This window comes from Rhinolophus sinicus, linkage group LG07, assembly GCF_036562045.2.
Source record: "Rhinolophus sinicus isolate RSC01 linkage group LG07, ASM3656204v1, whole genome shotgun sequence".
NCBI classification, from domain to species: domain Eukaryota; kingdom Metazoa; phylum Chordata; class Mammalia; order Chiroptera; family Rhinolophidae; genus Rhinolophus; species Rhinolophus sinicus.
In genome coordinates, this window is record NC_133757.1 from 108613752 (window position 1) to 108634820 (window position 21069).

A 21069-nucleotide genomic window follows, 5' to 3' on the forward strand; every position below is an offset into this window, starting at 1 on the left:
CTATAGGGGCCTGAAGAGAAAACAAGGCAAAGGAAGGGTGAATTCTCTCTCTCTTCTTCAGGAGGGACATCCTGTTTTTCCTGCCCTTGGACATTGACTCTCCTGGTCCCTTTGGAGTCTGGGACTTATACCAGCAAGCAGGCTGCTCCACAGTTCTCAGGCTTTTGGCCTCAGACAGGGAGTCGCACCATTGGCTACCCTTGTTTTCAGGTCTTTGGACTTGGACTGAATTATATCACTAACTTTCCTTGTTCTCCATTTTGCAGCTGGCAGATCATAGCATGTCTCTGCCTCCATAATCACTAATTCCCATAACAAATCTTCTCTTACAAATACACACATGCACATGCATATATACATGTATATACTCGTATACATATACATGTATATATACTTGTATGTATACACACACACACACACACACACACACACACACAGTCTATTGACTCCGTTTCTCTGGAGAACCCTAATACATGAGCAGAGGGATATTATCATGGCTTAGGTTAGAGGGCTATCAGGAGCTTAGTTTTAGATATAGTAGATCTGTTAGCCATCCAATTGGAGACATCAAATAAGCAGTTGGAGATATATAAATCTCTTCCTCCAGGTATCCACCTGACATACTGTTTTTCTGCATTGTAATTGTTATTTTCCAACTCCTTCCTCTAGAATTCAAGCTCCATTGGAACAGGAACTTTGCCTGTTTTGTTCACTGCTCTAGGCCCAGTAGCTAGAAGAATTCCTGGGGCGGAGTAAATACTCAGTAAAATGTACTGGAAAGGTAACTGAAGGAATGAATGAGAGAGTTGTTGAGGGTACAGCACAGTTAGGAAGTATCTGGAAGTAAAATTGCTGGCTTGGCTATCCTAGGGAGAGATTTGTGATAGGCATTGCATAACAACCATTTTCTCTGAAGAACTATGTAAAAATGAAAAGACACTTGTAAGGCTTCTGTAAACTTTTATTGTATACTTACAGGCCAATGGCAATGCAGTGCTTTGGCCTCTGGCTCATTTCTACAGATTTCCTTGGAAAGATGTGATAAGAGTAGAAATTGAAAATCTTCCTACTAAACCACAGTTACTTACCGGTGCATAAACAAAAATGTACATTAAAGCCTTTGTGGTTATTCAGAAATCTATGACTTTCTGAATTTACAAAATGCATTCTTCGCATGCAATAGACAAGCATCTTAAAAAAAAAAGGCAATTGCCTAAACAATATAATGTGAACCTATGGCTTATATTCTAGGTATATATCACTGCATGTGATGTGCCAGTGGAATAATGGATTTTCACTGCTAACCCATAAAGGAGCCCTGCAATTGGGTCATCTGGAACCATATATGACTTATTCGTGACTGTGCTAAAATACAGCCCAACAAATCATTAGCTAATTGAACATCAGTAATCTGTCTGGTGTAGTCTGATAGAAACATCAGACCACTTGTCAATCTCATCACCACATTGAGTCGCGGATTAGGACAATAGAATACTTCAAAGTCTAATGACGTTTGCTCCAGCACAGGAAAAAACTATAACCCCGAATACTGCTTTGTCAAACCAACCAACCAACCAACCAAACACACCCCATTGTTAGCCCATGGCCCATCCCCTTGCATACCTCTTATATTCCATTTGTAATGGTGACACGTTCATAAGACTTATGACCCCAGAGAGATTAAAACTGACGGAGGCCAGTTGTCACGATGGACAACCACCTGGGTCCCACTCCGTGTGCGTGCTTTGGCACACTTACAGGGCATTCATATTCGGTTACATGTCCATGCGTACCATCACATACATGCGTATATCATACACACAGATACATTCCACAGAGACAATCACAGAAAAATTGGCTAAAAGAAATGTACAGTTTATATATATTTATATACACACAGTAAAAGATTTTCTGCTATACTCACAGTCTGTAAACTTGGAAATGCCCAGCCAAAGTCAGTGTGGGCCCTTTGAAATGGTGACCAGGTAAGTAGTGGGGGTGGGGGAGGTGTTTAAGTTCATACTGGAGACCTGGAGAAGTGAAGAACTATAGCTCATGAAGGCATTTGGGGGTAATTGTATTTCACTGACATGATAAACTCAGCTGGCCACTTTGAAATTGTTTCCTGTATGGAAAAAGGAATGACCAAAAATGTCTTACTGCCAATTAGCAATTTAAGATAAATCAAGAGAATACGAGGTGATATGTATAATGTATATATATCATATATATCCATACTATATAATGTACAGATGTCTGAATATATGTATATATATACACATTACTACTACTATTACTAAAGAAACTCAATGAAAATTTCCAAATCTTCTAAAAATATTTAATCCTTTCCTCCTAGGTGTGCTTTAGATTTCTTTGCATTGCACTGGAAGTCTTAGGTATAGTTTAATGACATGTATGTTTACATTTTGGTAAATGATATTGATTTTACACAAAAGACATTAAAAAAAGATTGGGCTTACAAAAAATAGAAATATTTGATTCAAGCATTATTTTAAAGTTTAACATAAATTATGTGCAAGATCTCCTGTAATGAAACACCATTAAAAAATATAGGTTCTTTAAACATTTTTGAATAGCAACTATTAAACTGCATATATGGTTATCAGTCTGTGCTTTCAGTGCCTGTGTTTGTTGTAACTGAGCATGTTTTAAAAACAAAACAGTAGCACGAGAAGCATAAACCTAATTGTTCACCTGAATTCTGTTTAACTTTTTCATTTCCCCAAAATATATGTAAATAAACTCAACTAATCATTTTTAGGCTACTATGCAGTTAAAAAATATAGGCACTGAATGTCATTTCAAATAAAGGTGACTTAAACCCATACTGTGTTTGGAAAAAAAAAACAAATCACTTCAAAAAATAGAAAACCTTTTTATAATCTCTAAACTTTCATGGTGACCAATTCTCACTGAACATTTGACAGAACTGCCACGAACATGAGTCACGTACTTGAAAAGTATTTTCATGTACAAGTAGTAAATATCCTTCTGGTTTCATTTCCTTGTCCCCTTTCCCCCTGCCAACTCTCACCATTTTTTAGTGCTGAATATAACATGTAGAATATGTAAATTAGATAAATTAAAGAAGTAAGATTCATTGAATTTGTGGGTATAAACGAGTTCAGTCTGATGTTTTGGAAAGTATTTTCTGAGGGTGGGTCTGAGTCATGGGAGAAGAGCTTTCTGGAGACAGCGTTGCTGTGTAATTTTTTGTCTCCAGTAAGGTTTGAAGGAATATTGATGGATGTTTCTTCAGATGTTTAGTTTATACTGTCCTTGTGGCTGCTCCTCTCTGTGTTGTGGTTGTTTTGTTCGTGGTTCTTCCACTGGATGCTTGTTCCATTCATGGGGACAGAGGTCGTCTGGCTTTTGGACTGGTAACAGCAGCAGCAGAGGCAAGACTGGGAGAAGGAACAGATGCTAAATGACACGAGCCCATCAGCGTGTCCCCAGCAGGACGCAGAGGCCTCGGGCCCCCACTAACAAGGAGTCAATGTCCACATGCATTTGAGGCAGAATGCGAGCCTTCCCAGTAACCGAGGGCACGGAGACTGTGACCTCTAGGGAGAAGGAAAACGGTCCATTCTAGTGAGGAGAAATAGATTCTTTGTTTCTCCTTTTAATTCTATTCACCAACACAAAGAGGAAGGGAAGCAGTTGTGGCCAGAGGGAGAGTGCTCTGACTTGGGGTGGGTGTGAGTGAGGAAGGGCTCGGAGGGGCCTGGCATGGTCAGTGTGCGGGTAGCACCTGTGGCTCTCTGTTGGGCTTCTTCTCTGATGCTCACAACAGCCTTAGGTGGAAGGTGCTATTTCCCTACCAAGGTAGCTGAAACTACAAAGGTTCATCTATTTGTGTGATTCTTGGTTAATACACATCTGTCTCCTTTTAGATTTTATGTTCCCCAGGCAGTCGCTTTGCTTTTCCTCTCCCCTCTATCTTGGCTAACAGTAAACTCACACTGAGCACTGATTGTTTCAAGCACTTAACATAATTTAACCCATTAAATCCTACATATGAGAGGAGAAAGCTGAGGAAGCAGGAGTGGCACCATCTGGACCTGGGTTTATCAGTTAATAAGTGCAGAGCTGTGATGTAAATCAAGACTGTTTGCTTCCAGAGCCTGCACCCTTGACCTCTACGCTACTCTTCTGAAGAAGTACCATAAACTAAAGTTAAACATCCTGGCCAGAGATAACAGAATCCAGTTAGGATGAGCTCTCTGCTAAAATCATGCCAGGAACTGGAAAAATGACACGTCAATAAGAGCTTGAAGCTTCTGGAGGACATGGGCTGGCTTAGCTACAAGGAGGTTTGTTTGATGAACAGAAGGAAACTCATTTCAAATGTAATTACATGACTTCAGATTTCCAGAGCAATAAGCATTTACTTTCCTTGAAAAGGCTATTACTAAATATATTATTAAGTAGCATTTAGCAAGAGCTTTCTTAACAATAGAGTTTATGTTTTATTGAGACTTTTGTTAAAGTCTAAGACAACATAAGGCATGAATGGGTTTTATGTATTCTATGTGGCCTGAAGCGCACATTCGAGCATTTATTTTTAAAGGAGGGTACAGAATTGGCATGTTATTAAGTTATTTTTAATTTTAACCTCTGAATATTTCGTTGTCTGAATTGATATTGCTTGTCTGTTATGCTGATAATCTGACTCTCTTTCTGAGTAACAAAATATGATTTTCACTTCTCTGCTGAATAGTACAGCTGATGAAAGTAACATTTACAAATGGAATTAGCCATGCCTGTTGGCTAATTAATATACTTAGTTGGTTGTTCTTAAAAATATTTGCAAAACAGTCTTACCTGGAAACAATTTTTAAATTTCTTGCTCACAAAATACAGAGCTATTGGGTTTATACACGAATTCATAGTTGCCAAGTTCATCCCGATGTAATCCATGAGCAGCAAGAAACTAGAGCAAAAGGAAATTGCGGAGACTAATTAGAACATAATGTTTTTAAATCTGAAAAGTCGCATTTATTTCTAGAATAAGCATTTTTCTTGCCCAGCAGCCATTTCTTATAGGTGGCAGTCAGAATATTTTTAAAGTGCTTTTTTAAGTGGCAGTTCTATTTCTGCTGAACATTTGCCGGCCACTTGCTTAGCGCAAACCATTATGCACAGCCCCAGGAGGGGATCAGCACCATGACAGACATGGCTTGCACACCTTTTGGGATCAGTTATGGGCAATGTCAGCTCAAGAAAAAATAATCAACTTCGCAGTTTTAATTTTCAGAGCGAACGAGAATGCAGACTGGATGGTTTTGTAAAAGTATTATTGTAAATGTGAAAATCAGAGAAACTGCAGGGCACGTAGGATCGTACCTGAGTAATTCACATCGGTTCTCGTCCTTCTCATCATATACGGTTTTCTTCAAAATGCGGCTTAAATGAAGAGGGAACCAGCAAAGAGCAAAAATTACAACCAAACAGAAAACCGTTTTCGCCACTTCTCGACGCTAAAGGAAAGTAAGGGGGGAAAAAAGTGCTGTAAGTGCAGTGTTTTTCTACTAGATAAAAGAAGTACAAAACAAGGAGGTAGCAGAGAGCAGAGAGAGAGGTGAGCTCAAGGAGGAGACAGAACAGCCTGCCTCACAGTGCCTCCATCTCTGCGAGATTCAGAGTCCAACTTTATGATCCAGGAGTTGCTAATGATTGTTTTGGGCAGCTGCCGGGGAGGACGGTGGTGGCTTCAGGCTGGTGATTAGGGCCAGGGCGGAGGTTCTGTGGCAGAACAGAGGCATGAGCTAGCTAGAGTTGAGCCAACACTGTGGCTGAGTCTGTGTGTGTGTGGGGGTGAATGCGTTAGCTAAAAGCCTCAATAACAGTTAACTAACTGGCATTCATGACAGCATGGCAGTCAAGTTGACTGAACCTACCAGGGTAAAGAATGAACACATCTGCAGGGACATTTGGAAAACAAAATAGACGTAGGACACAGAAAAGAAAAAGCAGCAGCAATGTTTTTTTGCATTTCTTGATCTTGAAGAAAGCTAGCATTGGGGTATGTTTTGCTTTTAAAGCTCTTTTGTAAATGACATCTAGTTCCCAAAGATATGTCGTTTACAAACAGAGGGATGAGGTAAAGGAATATCAACAACGCTGATTAGAAAAACTGGGACAGGCTGACCCTGGACTGACTTCAGTTGAAGATTTCCATGCTCTCAAGTCTGCATAGGGTCAGAGACACCATAGGTTAGGAATTATCTGCAACCGGTAATTTGTGTGCATTATGCTTGAGTATTATAGTGCATGTGTTTAGAAGTCTAACTGGGAACATAAAATGCAATTTGTCTGTCACTGGGATCAGGTAATGTCAAAATAAAACTGATTGAAAACAGGGTTTGGGAGGGTAATGCTGGTTCAACCCAAAGCACATACTGTTAAGTATGAGAAACCTATAATAAACCCATATGATTAATAGTTATTTCAAAAGATTTGGGGGCAGTTGTCACAAATTGCTATGCTTGCTCAAAGAACCGGGAATTCTTGAATCTTTCAGGGTTGCTGGGCCTAGCTGGGATATGGCTTCAGAAAACACTTAAACCAAATGATGATTAAGAAAAATAAAGGGTTCCAATCTGCAGGAATGGGGTGTCATTTTAAAGGGGTCATTTTGTGTAGACAGAAAGACACTGTGCCCAGAAAAATAAAAACGGAGGGTATTGGGGGAGAGGCTTCCTCCCCTGAGCATATCTTCAAAGAGGGATAACCCCTTTAAAAGGTAACGTGCCATGACCGTCCACTATTTGCTTATCCAATATCCATTCTCCTGTTTCCCTTACTATCAGTCAGATCCTGGATTGTGTTACAGCAGCCTGGGGGCCTGGCCCAATCATGTGCATGAACTGTGTCACCTGACAGAGTTCTGATCAGTTAGATTACGTAGAAACTGTTGTGTGGGGTTTTTCTGTAAAGCTGCTTAAAAGTGGGGGGGGGGGCACTCCTTTGGTGCACACACTCTCATGTGATCGACGGTCTTCCCCTTCTTGCTGCCTGGAAATCAGGTACAAGGGTATAGAGCTGTAGCCGCTGTCTGCCAAGACCGAAGAAAAGGTCTGCACAACAACGGACCCCTGCAAGAGTCTGTTTACTCCTGAACCATTGACATCTGTACTTTTTGCTGTGGGAGAAAGAGAAACCCTTTCTTGATCTACTCAATATTATTTTGGGTTTTCTGCTACCAGCATTCAAATACAATCCCTAACTGCTAAAGTTGTTCTCAGTATAATGAAGAGAAATGTGAGAAACCATGCAAGAAGCAAGTCCAAGAGCCCAAAAGGGTACTAGTCATAGGGTGGCAGGGCCTTGCACTCTGAGGTAGCTCCTCCACAGCGGCACTTGCAGGCCTTCCAGCCACACTTGCTCTCCTGCTCTTAGAACCTGCCATAGCTTTGAGGGTGACACAAGGGAATGTCTACTGCGTGAAGACCAAATCTTGGGTTCTAATCTCCATTGGGTTGAGTCAATCTCTTAACTACCTGTGTAATAAAAGTAGTATCTGTCCTGCCTCTCTCCCAGCATGCTTGGAGGAATCAAATAAGAGAATGGCATAAAAATGCTCTTCAAAAACTTTTAAAAAATGCCATGTAAATGTGAAGCAGCATCGTATTATTATTGCTCCCAACCCCTATTTCATTATTTTCAGAACAGATACCACTTACAACTTAAACAGACTCAATCATAGTCCTGATGCAAAAATCAACATTAAAAACACTGTTTTTCAAAAATCTATTTTAATTAATTACCTCCACTGCAGGAATGAAAGGCAATAATTGCTTAATATGATTCACATGTGGAATACTTGACATTTTCATGCTTGAACAAAGTCATGCTAAAGTTTCTCAATATAATGTTCCTGTTAAATTTCAATAGAAGATAATAGCTAGCATTTGTATGGCATGTTAGGTTTTACAAAGTATGTGCATACACATTAATTCCTTTGATTCCCACAGTAATATTGATTTATATGTAATTATGCCCAATTTACAGATAAGGAGCTAAAGCTCAGAAAAATCAGTACAGTTGTTGAAACGCAGTGCTAATGAAGAATGATGCTTGTCTATGACAATTATAGGGTAGACTTATGGGCTCCATCAACAATAAACATTAATTTTTGGTGTGTCTGCTTGTCCTTATATACTTCTCTGTTGAGACTTAGAATTTACCTACAGTCCTAGTTTTATTCTTTGAATTAATATCTATTAATATTTTCTGAATTCTTACTATGAGACATTTTACAAGCATTAGGTAATACCCTGGATGTATTATTATATACAATTTACGAGGGACTAGAAGCTCAGAGAGATTAAGCAATGTACCCAATGTCACAAAGCCAGCAAGCATAAGACCCATAGTTTTCTCTGTTCTGTTTGCTGCCCAGAAAAGACAAACAGCAGTGTCCTGTTGACTAGTTCTAATTCCTTCTAGAACTTTGGGCCCTCCAAAATTTGACATCTTATGTACCCAATCTCATTTCCTGTCAAGAGTCTTACCTTTGATGTGGTTGATGTTCTAATGAGGTTCATCTCCTTCCCCACTCCCCAAATGTGTAGTGCCCATGCCATGTTTGTTCTAACTAGATTCCTGTCCCCCCCATCCCCAAAATACCCTCTGTGCTCTTCTTCCCATCAAACCCATTTATCCTCCATGAACAGTTCAATCCCTTCATTTTTTCCCATGACTTTATCTCCTATCCTCTTTGGCTTTCCATAGCATGGGCTGCTTTGGCCATACCCTGTGATTCTGTTTCCCAACAGTGTCATGTTTCCACAAGACTGCCAAGCCTGCTAGAAGAGAAAGTCATTCATATGCTTCTTTCCATCCCAGCACAGCTCTAAGTCACACGATGTACACAAACACACATGGTCAATACACTCTTGGCAAAATAAACGAATAGTTCCTCTCTTTTTGGGCCCAGCTTTCAGGGCCACCTGTTTCACAATAGGCTCCCTATTTCACAAAAGGAATTCCTAAAACTATAACTATTAAGGAAACAAGACATATAGACAAGTGAGACAATAGTTTTCCTTCGAGAAAATCAGGCCGAATATGCTAAATCCAGCATTTGTGTAGTTCTTTGGGTGTCAAGGACAAAACAGTCTTGGCCAGAGTTTCACGATCTTATTAGGTTCACCTGTTTGAGATGTTCGCTGAGGGCAATTCTTAAGCTTCCATTCCTTCTGTTTAACATCTCACAAGTCATAAGGGTATAGAAGATGGCGGTACACACCAAGGGCATGCAGAAATAGAACCCGAACAGCCACCAGTCCTTTGCATTCTGGTAGAACTGTAAAGTGAAGAGAAAGGAGAAAAAAGGAGGGTGTTATAATGTCAAGTAACTGTGCAGTACCTCCAGGACTTCAAAGCTTCATGCTTGTACGTAAGTTTGTATATTCACGCTCTCTGGATGTGATGATGGGCTTGAGGGTGGTGCTCAAAACAATTCTATTGGAACCTCTAGAAATTATCCTGGCTTTATAATAGCACATGAAAAAAAAAACACCAACTGCATTTAAAAAAATTATTCTGACCAAGATATTTTTTTAATAAATTGAAGTTGGTTTTAATTAGACAGTGGAAGAGCCCAAAACAATAAAAATCATTCCCTTCCAACACTTCACAAAATGTGATTCTGAGACATACACAATATATATTTATCTTTATTTATTGATGAGTCTCAAAATTTTCTAGTGCCTGGTTTACTTTTGACTGTTATGGTCAAAGCGTACTTCGTGTGAGTATCTTGTTTGGAAACAGGAAAGGTTATGTATGAATGGCTTATCTGTGTAGCTTTGGTTACTGGGAGTTAACTCTTTGCCTGGTATGCTTGCTCTGTGATCTCGCAGTCAACCACTGTGAGCCATCAATAACCGTGCCCCTTCTCATAGTCTTTTAATACTTACCACCTGGAAACTATCCAGACAGAGCACCTTATCTGAAGGCACATTTAGCATTATCTCCCTATGGGTAGGATTTGCAAATACCAGGATTATTCAGTTTTATGTCTTTTTAAAGGAGAAAATTGAATACCTTATAAAAATGGAAATTGGAAAATTATATCCAAATTCTTCCTCCCACTAAATTAATCACCAACTTGGGAAGAAATGTTTTTCCTTTCCTTATTCTGTTTCTCTAGACTGTTTATTTACTAAGGATAATGCAGCCTCCTGTGATATCTCCGTTCCCACAGTGAAAACTAATCATGCTGCTCTGTGAAAAACTGGACGGTTTCTGAATATAGAAAGAGGCCCAGTTGGCTACATTTATAGCATGTCTATTAAAATAATCTATAAATGGTTCCTGAGGAAAAAAAAGTTCTGGGCAAAGATTCTTAACTATTTTTATGCCATAGACCCCTTTGGAAATCTGGTGAAGACTGTAATCCTTTCTGAGAACAATACTTTTCCATGTATAATAAAATATGTAAGATTATAATAGAAACCAGTTAATAGAAACAGCATCAAATTATTAAAAATAAAATTATAATATAGCAATATAGGTGTTTATTAACAAATTAAATGACAAATCTAATGATGGTTCTAATACATATCAGAATGTTGAAGCAATGCTGAGCATAAATGATATTTCAAGGTTATACAACTATTACTTGGTGTGAAAATGTCTGTTAGTTCCATTAGTGAAAAACATCATGGTACTGTTAAATACTATTGTGGTTTGTTGCCTACATGCATAATAGAAGGAAATGATAAATTTCAGTTAGAAGTTAGTGAAAATACACAGTAATTGATTTTCCACTCAAATTCATGGACCCCTGAATTTTATCCTCAGGTCAAGTACAAACTCCCAAAAGAGTTGGTTTATTCAGATCTGTTTATACAAATATTTCCCTGTTCACCTCACACTGTAGAAAGATTTCAGTACTGAACTTGAAAAACGGTCAACAACAATAACAAAATTGAAGGACTCTCTTTTTGTTTAAGTGCAGCACAAACACTCCTTGAAGCCCCTTCTTCAGTTTGTACCCCCTCGTCCAGGTGCATGCTGGCTGGTGTGAACACCAAGAATGCAGAGGGTCTGGAAGCTGACCCCTGAGGGGCGTGGGGGGAGGGCCCTGCCCCCTCCACGGCAGAGGCCTGTAGAGAAAAGGGGTCACACATTTCTTTTGAACTGATGTCATCAGCCAAGGTATGGAGGGGCCTCCCTCCAGTCCACTTAGAGCAAAGTTGAGGAGGAAAGAATGGAACAAAGAGGGGAAATAAAATTAGAAAAAAAAAAAAAAGAAAGGAGAAGAAAGAGCCCCCTAAATGTAAAAAAATGATGAGTTCAAACTTCCACCCTTTACTGCAACCCTCTAGTCTCCCCCTGCCCGAAGGGCAGCCACCCTCTGCTTGACCTCTCTATACAGGAGACACAGTCACTATGAAATATCCCATGTCCAGTTCTAGTGATTAGTAATCTCCTTCTATGGAGCCTCTTCTCTCTAATGTTTGGTCAGAAATATTTCTTTTTTTCTTTTTCTTTTCTAGTCAGAAGTATTTCGATTGCTTATTTACACAGCCCAAATTCTGATAACCTCCTATTGACGAGTTTGTTTTTCACCATGGAGATTCGACTTAATAAAAAAGTCAGCAGATAAGCAGAAGACCTTAATTTTAAGGTTGTCAGTTTGGCAGCTTTCCTGAGTAATTTTAATTTTAAAACAAGAAATCTAAGCAGGATAACTGGTCAACTGTAAAACCACTAATTTTATGAATTTTCTAAGTTAGGAAAACATACCTTGAGATGTCTGTAAGTGATTAAATGTGGAATCTGAGCTGCATGAAGCTTAGATCAAAGCACTAAATTATGCTGATTTAGGAGAAATAGTTATGCTTTGGCTTTCTCCCTCAGTCCACATTTGACTAGTTTTGCAAAGGAAATATGCATTTTAAACATGCTTCCCAATACACTCAGTCATGTGATTAAGCTTTTGAGAGAAACATTAGTGTGGTCAGGTGTATTAAATAGCAACTGAATTTGTTAAACCGAACACTTTTTAAAAAATTTCTTCAAATTTATATTTGTTTATTACACATAGAATCTGTACTAATATAAGCACATGTAAATATGACTTCCTACTTTGAGTTAGTAAATCTATCTTTAAAAAAATGTTTGAGCAACATGCGTTTCCCAAAGTAACATAAAATAAGTATCAGCATGTCTGTCAGATGGAAATCGTCGTGCTGTATTCCTTATTATAAAAACAAACAGTACTTTACACATACACCTCTGTCTCTTTTTCTTAGTAAATTATTTCAGAATTCTGAGTTGTTTGGTGCCAAACAACAGTTTTCTCTATAGTTGTGCTACAGTACAAGAGTAAAAACACAATAGTTCTATTGTGCGAAACTCTGGTTTAACATTTTTTTTTTCATGCAACTGAAGAATATTTGACGGAGCCAGCAGAATTAAACCACACTGGGCACTGTAGAGGCATCAACAAGTCTTGGTTCATTCCCTGGAAACGATGCCTACCTGCATGAACCTGGACGTGGCATTGAGCATACAGGTTTTGTGCTGTTCACCCTTGTATTCAAAGGGCACCATGACAAAGCCGATTGCTTCAGGGATGGCCAGGATGAAAGAAAGGATCCAGATGGAGACAATCTCGATGGCAGTGATCAAGGGAATCCCGATTCCCTGAACACGACTCCAGGAGGCAACCGCTCTGTACCTGAACAAACAAACAAACACAAATAAAGAAACAAAAAAAACAGGGGGGCAATGGGACGAAGTTGTTAGGAAATTTTAAGTCACTTCAATTAAAAATGTCTCAATGCTGGAAAGCTCCTCCCTTTGGCTTTTTAGGAACTTTCTGTGCGTCCTGGTGTGAAAAACAAGTGTGGCCATGAAGAGGCCCACCTACTTGGAAATCAATTGCCTGGCAGGTCTGAGTCGGAGCTCTTCATTTGGGGTCCAGCAAAATCATGTGAGAGTTTAGAATGTGGCAGCATCAGATAGGTGTGTCTATGTTTTTTAAGGTGGGGGGAAACATTGGATGATGACGGTATAGTGAAAGCTGTTGTTCCTTATTATGGTAGTATCTTATTCCTCTTTATATATTAAAAAAACTTGAAATTTATCTATGAAGTAGATTTAGATATCCTTAAATGAGTAGTGACCATAGATATTCCATCATTTTCTCTCCTACCCTCAAAACATGAGCACATTGGGCTTGTACCCCGTGGCAGTTTTAGTAAATTAGTATTTCTGATAAATGTCAAAGAATGACTATCTCTCCATTATGGTCCTGTGCTAAAGTATGTCAAAATGAGTTCAAGATACCTTGATTTCTAATCTTTAGGGTTTATAGTATAATAGAAAAGAATGGTTCATACAAAAGTATAGAATATAAATGTCACTGAACGTTTATATCAATTGTATCAATTAAAAAAGAATTAGCATTGAGACACTGTGTTTACCTTATTTCTTACTTTAATGTTTTTTGTGAAAATAATCACATTTAAATGTTAAGTCGAAAGAAAGTTTGGTTTCAGAAACTCTGCTCTTTGACCTGATGTGATGGTCTGCCGCGAACTACTTTTAGACTTACTATTAAGAAGGGACCTGGGCTGTAGTATGGTATTTTTGTGGCTTCATTCTTGAAATTTTTGTTGCTGTTGTAATGGAAATGAAACATTCTCTTTTTATAGCTTCATTTGATAATGCCAGAAGAAGGCTGTAAAACAGACCAAGGCATTGGAGACAGGTGCACATGGGTTCACAGGACGTGTGATGTCACGTGGAAGATTATTCAGCAAAGTCAAGGCAAGCTACAAGCTACCCATATCCACCAATATGAGCCCCTATCACTTATGTTTAGTGTTCTGTCTCAGTACATCTTCAAGGTACATCTGAGAAAACAGAGCCTCCAGGAGTTATGCTCTCTTGTTCTTCACTGTAGATTAGAATCTATAGTTTTGGTTTGCATGATGATGCCACACAGCTTATATACAGAACAATTTGCTGGAGAAATGTTTTGCAAAAGATTTTTAGGGTAAATAAGATTGGTGTACAATAAGACTCTCTAAAGGAGTCCAGATATTACTTCAGAATGGAATAAAATACAGCTATGCAAACAGAAAATCCTTTTACAATATGGCCAACACTGCATTTTTAAATTTATGGTTATTTCCAGTGGGATAAAGACTGCTATTTATTTTGCTTTCCATTTCTGTTTACTTTTCTTTGTTGCCTTATTAGACTGGCAGCCTGATGTTCAGTAAAAGCTAAAAGGAATGGAGACTGGATGTCTATACCCCGAGGCTGTCAATGAGTTATATCTATTTCTTCTCCTCTCCTCTGAGATCAGTTATCAGGGAAGGTGATTTAAATAAAAGCACTTTATCTCCTAAGGGAGTGAGAAATCCAGATTTCTTAGGCAGTATTGGGGGTAGAAAGTGGTTTAATAAAGAAAATGTGGTAAACGTGTTCTGATGATGAATATATTCGCAGTCCAGCTTCATTATATGATGTGCTATCAGTTCCCAGAATATTATGTCAATAATCCAGTATAAATTGAACATTTAGAAATAAACAGAAGTATTTTCAGAGTCTAGTTTAGCAAACGATTCATAAGCAGTCTGCTCCTTCTTAACCCACACAACTGAGAATTAGAATATTTCCTTTTGTAATCACACTGATCTTGATAAAATCTCTATGAGATAACAACCATAAGAGCATTTAGAAGCCATCGTTTGTGAGGATGAAGGTGGTGAAAGGTATGGAAAATAAGAAGTACTGGATGTTCCAAAAATGATTTTTATGGAGTATAACCACACAACACACATATACACAAATATGTTCTCCTTACTCGGTGTGATTATAAATAGCCTTCAGTCTAGTCTCTCCGTGTGTGTGTATTTGTATTTATATTTACATTTATATTTATATATGATATCTGCCCTTGCCATAGAAAATATGCAAGTGTATATCTAGCGCCTTATAACTGATATTCCAGAAATAATCCCTCCTCATTGAAATGCTTTCTTCACTTGGCTTCCTCCGCATTCTCCTGCATTTCCTCCTGCTTTACTGGCCACTCCTTCTCATTTCCTTGGCTGGATCCTGCTCACTCGTCTTCGTGATCCCATCCAGTCTCATGGATTTAGTATCATTTCAACTATCTATATACTGATAATTAATTATCAAATTCATAACTCTAGCCTAGAACCTCTCCTCTAACTCTAGCCTTGTAGATCCACCTGCCTAATTGAGAGCTCTATTCGGCTATCTAATATGCATTTAGACTCACCCAAACCACACTCCTGGTCGCCTTCCTTGATCCCAAACCTGCCCTCTCTCCAGCCTTTACCATCTCAGGCCACAACTTTGAAGTTAGCTTTCACGGCCCCTTTTCTCTCCCACCATACAACCAAGTCTTCAGCAAACCCTGTAACCTCTTCCTTCATGATAAACGCAAATGCGACCACGTGTCACCATCTCACCTGTTATCATCCTGCCTGGATTATTGCAATAGCTTCCTAACTGGTCTCCTTACACCCACTTTGCCCCACTGCAATCTACCCTGAACACAGAAACCAGAGTGAGCCTGTGAAAACATAAATCAGTCATATCGCCCTTCTGCCCAAATCCCCCAGTGGTTTCCCACCCTAATGGGAATGCCTACCGGGATCCTCAAAGCTGCTTCTCCTCTTCTTTACTCAATTGTGTCTTGTCAGAGGCCTTCCCTGAGCACCCTATTTAAAAAGGTCAATTTCCACTACAAATTTAACCTGTCCTGCTCACCCTGATTTATTTTTCTCCGTAACGCTTACTACCATGTGACCAACCAAATATTTTATTTACGTCCTTTGTTTATTGTCTATGTCCACCCCTCCCTTTAAAACATAGGCTCCATAAGGCAAACAGTTTGGATGTCGGTCACAATATTTAAACCGACTGGTGCCAAATTAACATCTGTTGAATTGAGCATCTTTGTTTCTTTACCATGCGTTTGTCTTTATTGGCCCAAGACAACAGCACACGACGTTCTGAACATTTTCTTATTTTTCAAGCCAGCCATGAATTAGACAACAGATAAAGAGCTAATACTTTTAGAATCCTGCAACCAAACATATTAAAAACCAGGAGGGATCTTTAGGGGGATCTTTTTCCCCTTTGTGTTCCCGCTGGGAGCCTGAGGACAGGTGTGTTGCCACATCCTCTGCCTGATGTCCAGTGAAATTGGGGAGCCTGCAGCGGGCTCTGGTCTGCCAACTCCCAGGGGAGTCTTTTACCATGCCATCACCTTATACAAAATAAAAGTATAAATTACATGTTACATTTATGTAAAAATGTTTGTTTATAGATATACTGTCTATTTCTATAAGTAAATGTTTACATGTTTTCAAGGCCAGAGACATTTAATGCATGTTTTTGAATCTTTAAGGTACGGTCTGGGATGGTCATTAAAAATTTAAAAAATTTGTTATTGAATGTGCTTTAAAACAGTATAAAATAAAACAAATTCTAAAGATACTACTTCAACTAAACCTGTTTTTGTTTCTTCTCACTCTTTGTTCATTTCTATTCTCATAAACATGGTTTGAATATATATTGTAATCACATCAGTTACAATTTTATTTTTAGCTTTATTCACTTTTCATTGTAAAAATAGTCTCATGTTTCTACAGAGGCATGGCATTTATTAATTTAATGGCTACAATGTCTAACAGGATATTTATACAATTTACTTAAATCTTTCTCCTATGATCATATTTCTAGTGTTTCAAGGGTATGAATAACACACCTACAAATATGTTTATACATATAGTTTTCTTCTCTTTTTGAATGGTTTTCCTGGATTCATTATCTTGAGTGGGATTACTGAATTAAGGGAATGAAAAGGTAACTGAATTACCTCAAAAAACGTGCCTACCAAGTGCATCTCAATGCTTCCTCCTTTAGAATTTATTATTTTTCCTTCACTTTTGCTACTTCCATAAGGCAAAGTGGCACTTCTGTCTTCACCTCTGCACATCTTTGATTAACAGCAAGCCTGACTATTGGTAATATGTGTTTATCATTTATGTCTCATGTGCTAGACAAACCAACTGCCATAGAGAGCTTTGGCGGCAAAATACTAGCAGGGAGAATTTTAAAATAAACGAGGTGTGGCGTGTGAAAAGATAGTTGTGAATTCTATGATATTTCTTCAACTGAGTCCTTCAGCTGGGAGTATCTGGAATGATGCTTTGCCAGTTTCGGGCCTGGCCTCGAAGCAGAGCAGCAAGGGCCCACTTGGAGCCCTGAGGCTGCTGGACAGAATGTGTTAAGAGGCCCTAGACTACATGGAGAGGGAGATGGGCTCTGTTAGGTCAAATTTCCAGTTGTTCTTGCCAACAAGACAGTCATGTGAGTCTTGGACCCATGAGACAAGTTCAGCCTCTACCTGAAATCCACCAAGAGACCCCCGTCCCAGTGACAAAGAGAACTGTCCAAATTCTTGCCCCACAACATGGTTAGATATTAATAAAATGGTGGTTGTTTTAAACTGCTAAGTTTTGGGGTAGTTTGCTATCAAAGAAAAATGAGCTAGCAAAATTATCCAGTTGTCTGACTTGGACCATAGAATTAAGATTAAAAAAGTGAATAACTATGTGCAATTGAGAACAGACCCCAGAATGAGATCCCAAGTTGCTCTATAGCCAGTGTTTGACTTTGTCTCTGTCCAGTTCTGGAATTAAATGTGAATGATTCATTCACCCTATTGTCTAGAATGAAAGCTTTTGAAGTAGAAATGTCAATATAGATTCCATACAGACAGGTCCCAAAGCTGAAAGTCAATGTCAGTGAAATGTAAAAATAATAAAGGACCCAGGGAACAAAGAAGAATGAGTTTATTACCAAGGAAAACCCTGGATTAAGGCACATTTCTGTGGGAGTAGAATTTTAAAAGGGTTTATCTCGTTGATATAAGATTGAGAGCAACTCTGAATAAAATAGATGTTTGAATTATTTTCTTTAAACCAAGAGCGTTTCATTTGATACGCCACTGATAATTTGTGGTTGATCGTTTAGCTCATTTGTCTCCATGCACGGGGGTGCTATGGGTGAGGCGAGCCTGTACCAGAAATTGGAATCTATGATCTAAATCCCTCCATTCTCCCCCTTCTCATCTTCCCCAGGATCCCCTCCTGCCCCATAGTGAGAGTTCTACTGGGGAGATTGAGCTCAGAAAGATGGTCCTCTGAGATTCCCCTCAGGAAAGAAGAGCGTGAGCTAGAGAAGGAATAGAGGGTTTTCATGATTGAGGAATCCCATTGTCTGAATAATTCCTTCATGTGTTTTATTCTCCCTTGTTCCTTAGTCAATGTCTTCACAGCCATGAACACGAAAGGCCTTATTCTTGATGTCTGTTATCACACGCCTCCTGCCCAAGTCTCTGTTGGACTAACTTACAAGTTATATTCCTCAATCTAGGGATAATGTATTATACAGCTTATCATTGAGGAGTAAGTGCCTTAAACTAGTTTTTTATTAAGAAAAAGTTTATTAGATAGATTTATATGCCATCTATAAGGGACCATTATACCATGCCACATAATACTATAAAATTAACTATAAATTTTGTAACAAGAAGATATATTACGGGAGTGAAAAGGTGCCTACATTTCTCATCAAACCAAGCAAATTCTTTCTCTTCTCTTCTCTTTCCCTCAGTGCCTGTCTTCTCGGAGCATGATCCCTAGCTACCTTAGAAAAGACTCTTGTTTGTAGGAAACAGGCGTCTTCCTTGTCTTCACTCTCCTATTTGTCATTCTTGTTTGGTATCTGCTCTTCTTGTCTGGCTTTTGCTTTTGGTTAGACAATTCCTCAGAGGTACAGTTTTCTTTCAGAACACTGAGTAACTCCTAAAATTCGTTATCAGCTGGTTTTTACCTAAACTTTGGGACAAAGTTTAATTTTTTAATGAAATACTATTTTCCCACTGTTGATGGTGCTTTTGTAAAACCCAATAGGGATGGAAGGAGCTCCGGGCTGGGCATGTAATGTCTGTATGTCTCCATTCACACAGGCCTCTTTGCTCATGTCTCTGTGCCTGTATGCGGTGGTGTTTCAGAGCTGTCTAAGCATAGAGAATTAGGGTTCGTATATAATAAAGGTCATAGGCATGAGCTGTGCAAGTGACAAAATTAAAATATATAGATGCCATTAGGTAATGAACCAAATGGGTAACAGATAGTAGAAGTAAATAAACTCGGAAAAGTTTTTCTGCTGATAGAAGAACATGACAAAAATCCATCACTCCATCCCTAGATGTAACTACTAATAATACGAATCATATTTCTTTCAAGGAATTTTATATCCATATACCTATTCATATAAATTATGTTTAACATCCTTTTCCATTTCCCTAATATGGGGCAATAAATTTGCTTTCAACTTTTTGTTGTAAATAATCTTGTAAAGAACATCTTTGTGCATGAATGCTCTGTTCAAATTTTGGATTGTTTCCTTAGAACTGATCCCCAAAATAGTAAGTACTGGGTCAGAAGGCAAAAGCATTTGTAGGATTTTATTTTCCAGAAGGGCTGTTCAAATCTCTACTCCCATCAGATATTGAGAAACATGCTTTTTAATTAATGGAGGGTGCCAAATACGCATAATTGGCAAAATGTTCTAGATAGAAATTGCCTGAGCCAAAGATGGCTAATAATCAGCAAATATGTAAAACAAATTATCAACAGAACAAGACTGTTAATATTTTAATTTACTTAAAACTACAACTGCCCTGGGTACCAACTCTCAAGGCTCCTTGACTTCCTTTCTTTATGACAAAAATGATTTTCTAAATCCAACAGAAGAGAAAGGGAAAGAACCACGTTACCTGTCAACGCTGAGAGCACAGAGATTGAGGACGGTGATCCCCACTGAGGACTTCTGCAAAAATGGGAACAGCTTGCAAAGAAATACGCCAAAATCATTGTGATCAAAAGGCCAGCGCCCAGCCAGCAGCTGAAAAAAGGAGACACTGTGGTGAGATATGGCAGAGCTGGCATGAGATACATGGATACTCGTTTCTAATTATCTTCCAGTCTTCTAAATTTTATTACCCATCATGTTTTGCAGTTAGCATGGTGGTAATATTCTTACTCTTCTTATTATTTTTATATTTTAAAGCCTCAGCAATTTGGGACAATATGGAAAATGACAAATAAATATAACAACAGAAGAGACAAATCTTGATCTTATATGGAGTAGTCATACCACCTATTTTTCAAAGAGTAGCAAAAGTGTGGGGTTTGGGTGACAGCTTAACAGAGAAGTAGGCAGTCATCTCATCAATTCTTGCTAAACCAAGAGTAAAGCAAGTCATTTTTAACCAGTGGCATGGGAAGATTGTATTATCTCTTGGCAAGCAGCCAAAGTTCTGAATGCAAGGTTATGGATCTGGGGAATACTGGGGAAAATGAAATGGTTTAGGATGTACTGGCTTTGTCAACTTGTTAACACCTAAAACCATTTTGAACTTTCCTTTTCCTCTGTGCTTAAGTAGGTGTGTCATAAGTGACCTTTATTTGGGCTCAAACTTCCCTTTACCATACAGAAAAATGTGGTTACTGTGATCTGTTTGCAGCTTTTGAGGAAAACCTATTCTTCCACGTTGACAACTGAAAATCTTTGTTGGTAGGACAGACACCCTCTAGCGGCTGTGGTAAGTAGCAATAACGTAATGTTCCTTGAGAGTTGCTCATATTTTATCTAACTAGGTAGGTATTCTACTAGGAGCAGAATAGTTCAGCTGCTTAAAACGGGGAAGGACGTCTGTGCCGAAAATATGATGCCATTTCAAGAATAAAAATGGTGCTGATTTCCTTTCTCATTTTCGCTTCGTGACTCAGAATTTAAACTTACTCCATTCAGTAGGAAACACTATCCTACGACACAAACGTCTTTTTTTCTTCTTTTTGTTTTGCAAGGTACCTATTGCCAGAGTAATTCTCAGTTGAGCTTTGAATTCCTGTAATACCATTTCTAAAAGATTGTGTGAGGTTTAATTTCATGGTAAATGTGGTCATT

General features: G+C 38.6%; 1 protein-coding gene and 1 long non-coding RNA gene across 2 annotated transcripts in view; one reads left to right on the plus strand and one right to left on the minus strand.

Annotated features, from left to right (window-relative positions):
- Positions 1-21069, plus strand: part of LOC141572744 (uncharacterized) — a 79320-nt gene that overhangs the window by 50062 nt on the left and 8189 nt on the right. Inside the window, exons 3-4 of the long non-coding RNA XR_012498199.1 lie at positions 19851-20025; positions 20627-20704. This is a non-coding gene — a long non-coding RNA (uncharacterized LOC141572744). The remainder of the gene's footprint in view (positions 1-19850; positions 20026-20626; positions 20705-21069) is intronic.
- Positions 1860-21069, minus strand: part of EDNRA (endothelin receptor type A) — a 44975-nt gene continuing 25765 nt past the window's right edge. The window contains exons 3-8 of the mRNA XM_019730735.2: positions 19877-20004; positions 12520-12718; positions 9179-9331; positions 5368-5501; positions 4846-4954; positions 1860-3425 (exon numbers count right to left, since the gene is read on the minus strand). Of these exons, the coding sequence (XP_019586294.2) occupies positions 3285-3425; positions 4846-4954; positions 5368-5501; positions 9179-9331; positions 12520-12718; positions 19877-20004 (864 nt within the window). The 3' untranslated portion in view covers positions 1860-3284. The remainder of the gene's footprint in view (positions 3426-4845; positions 4955-5367; positions 5502-9178; positions 9332-12519; positions 12719-19876; positions 20005-21069) is intronic.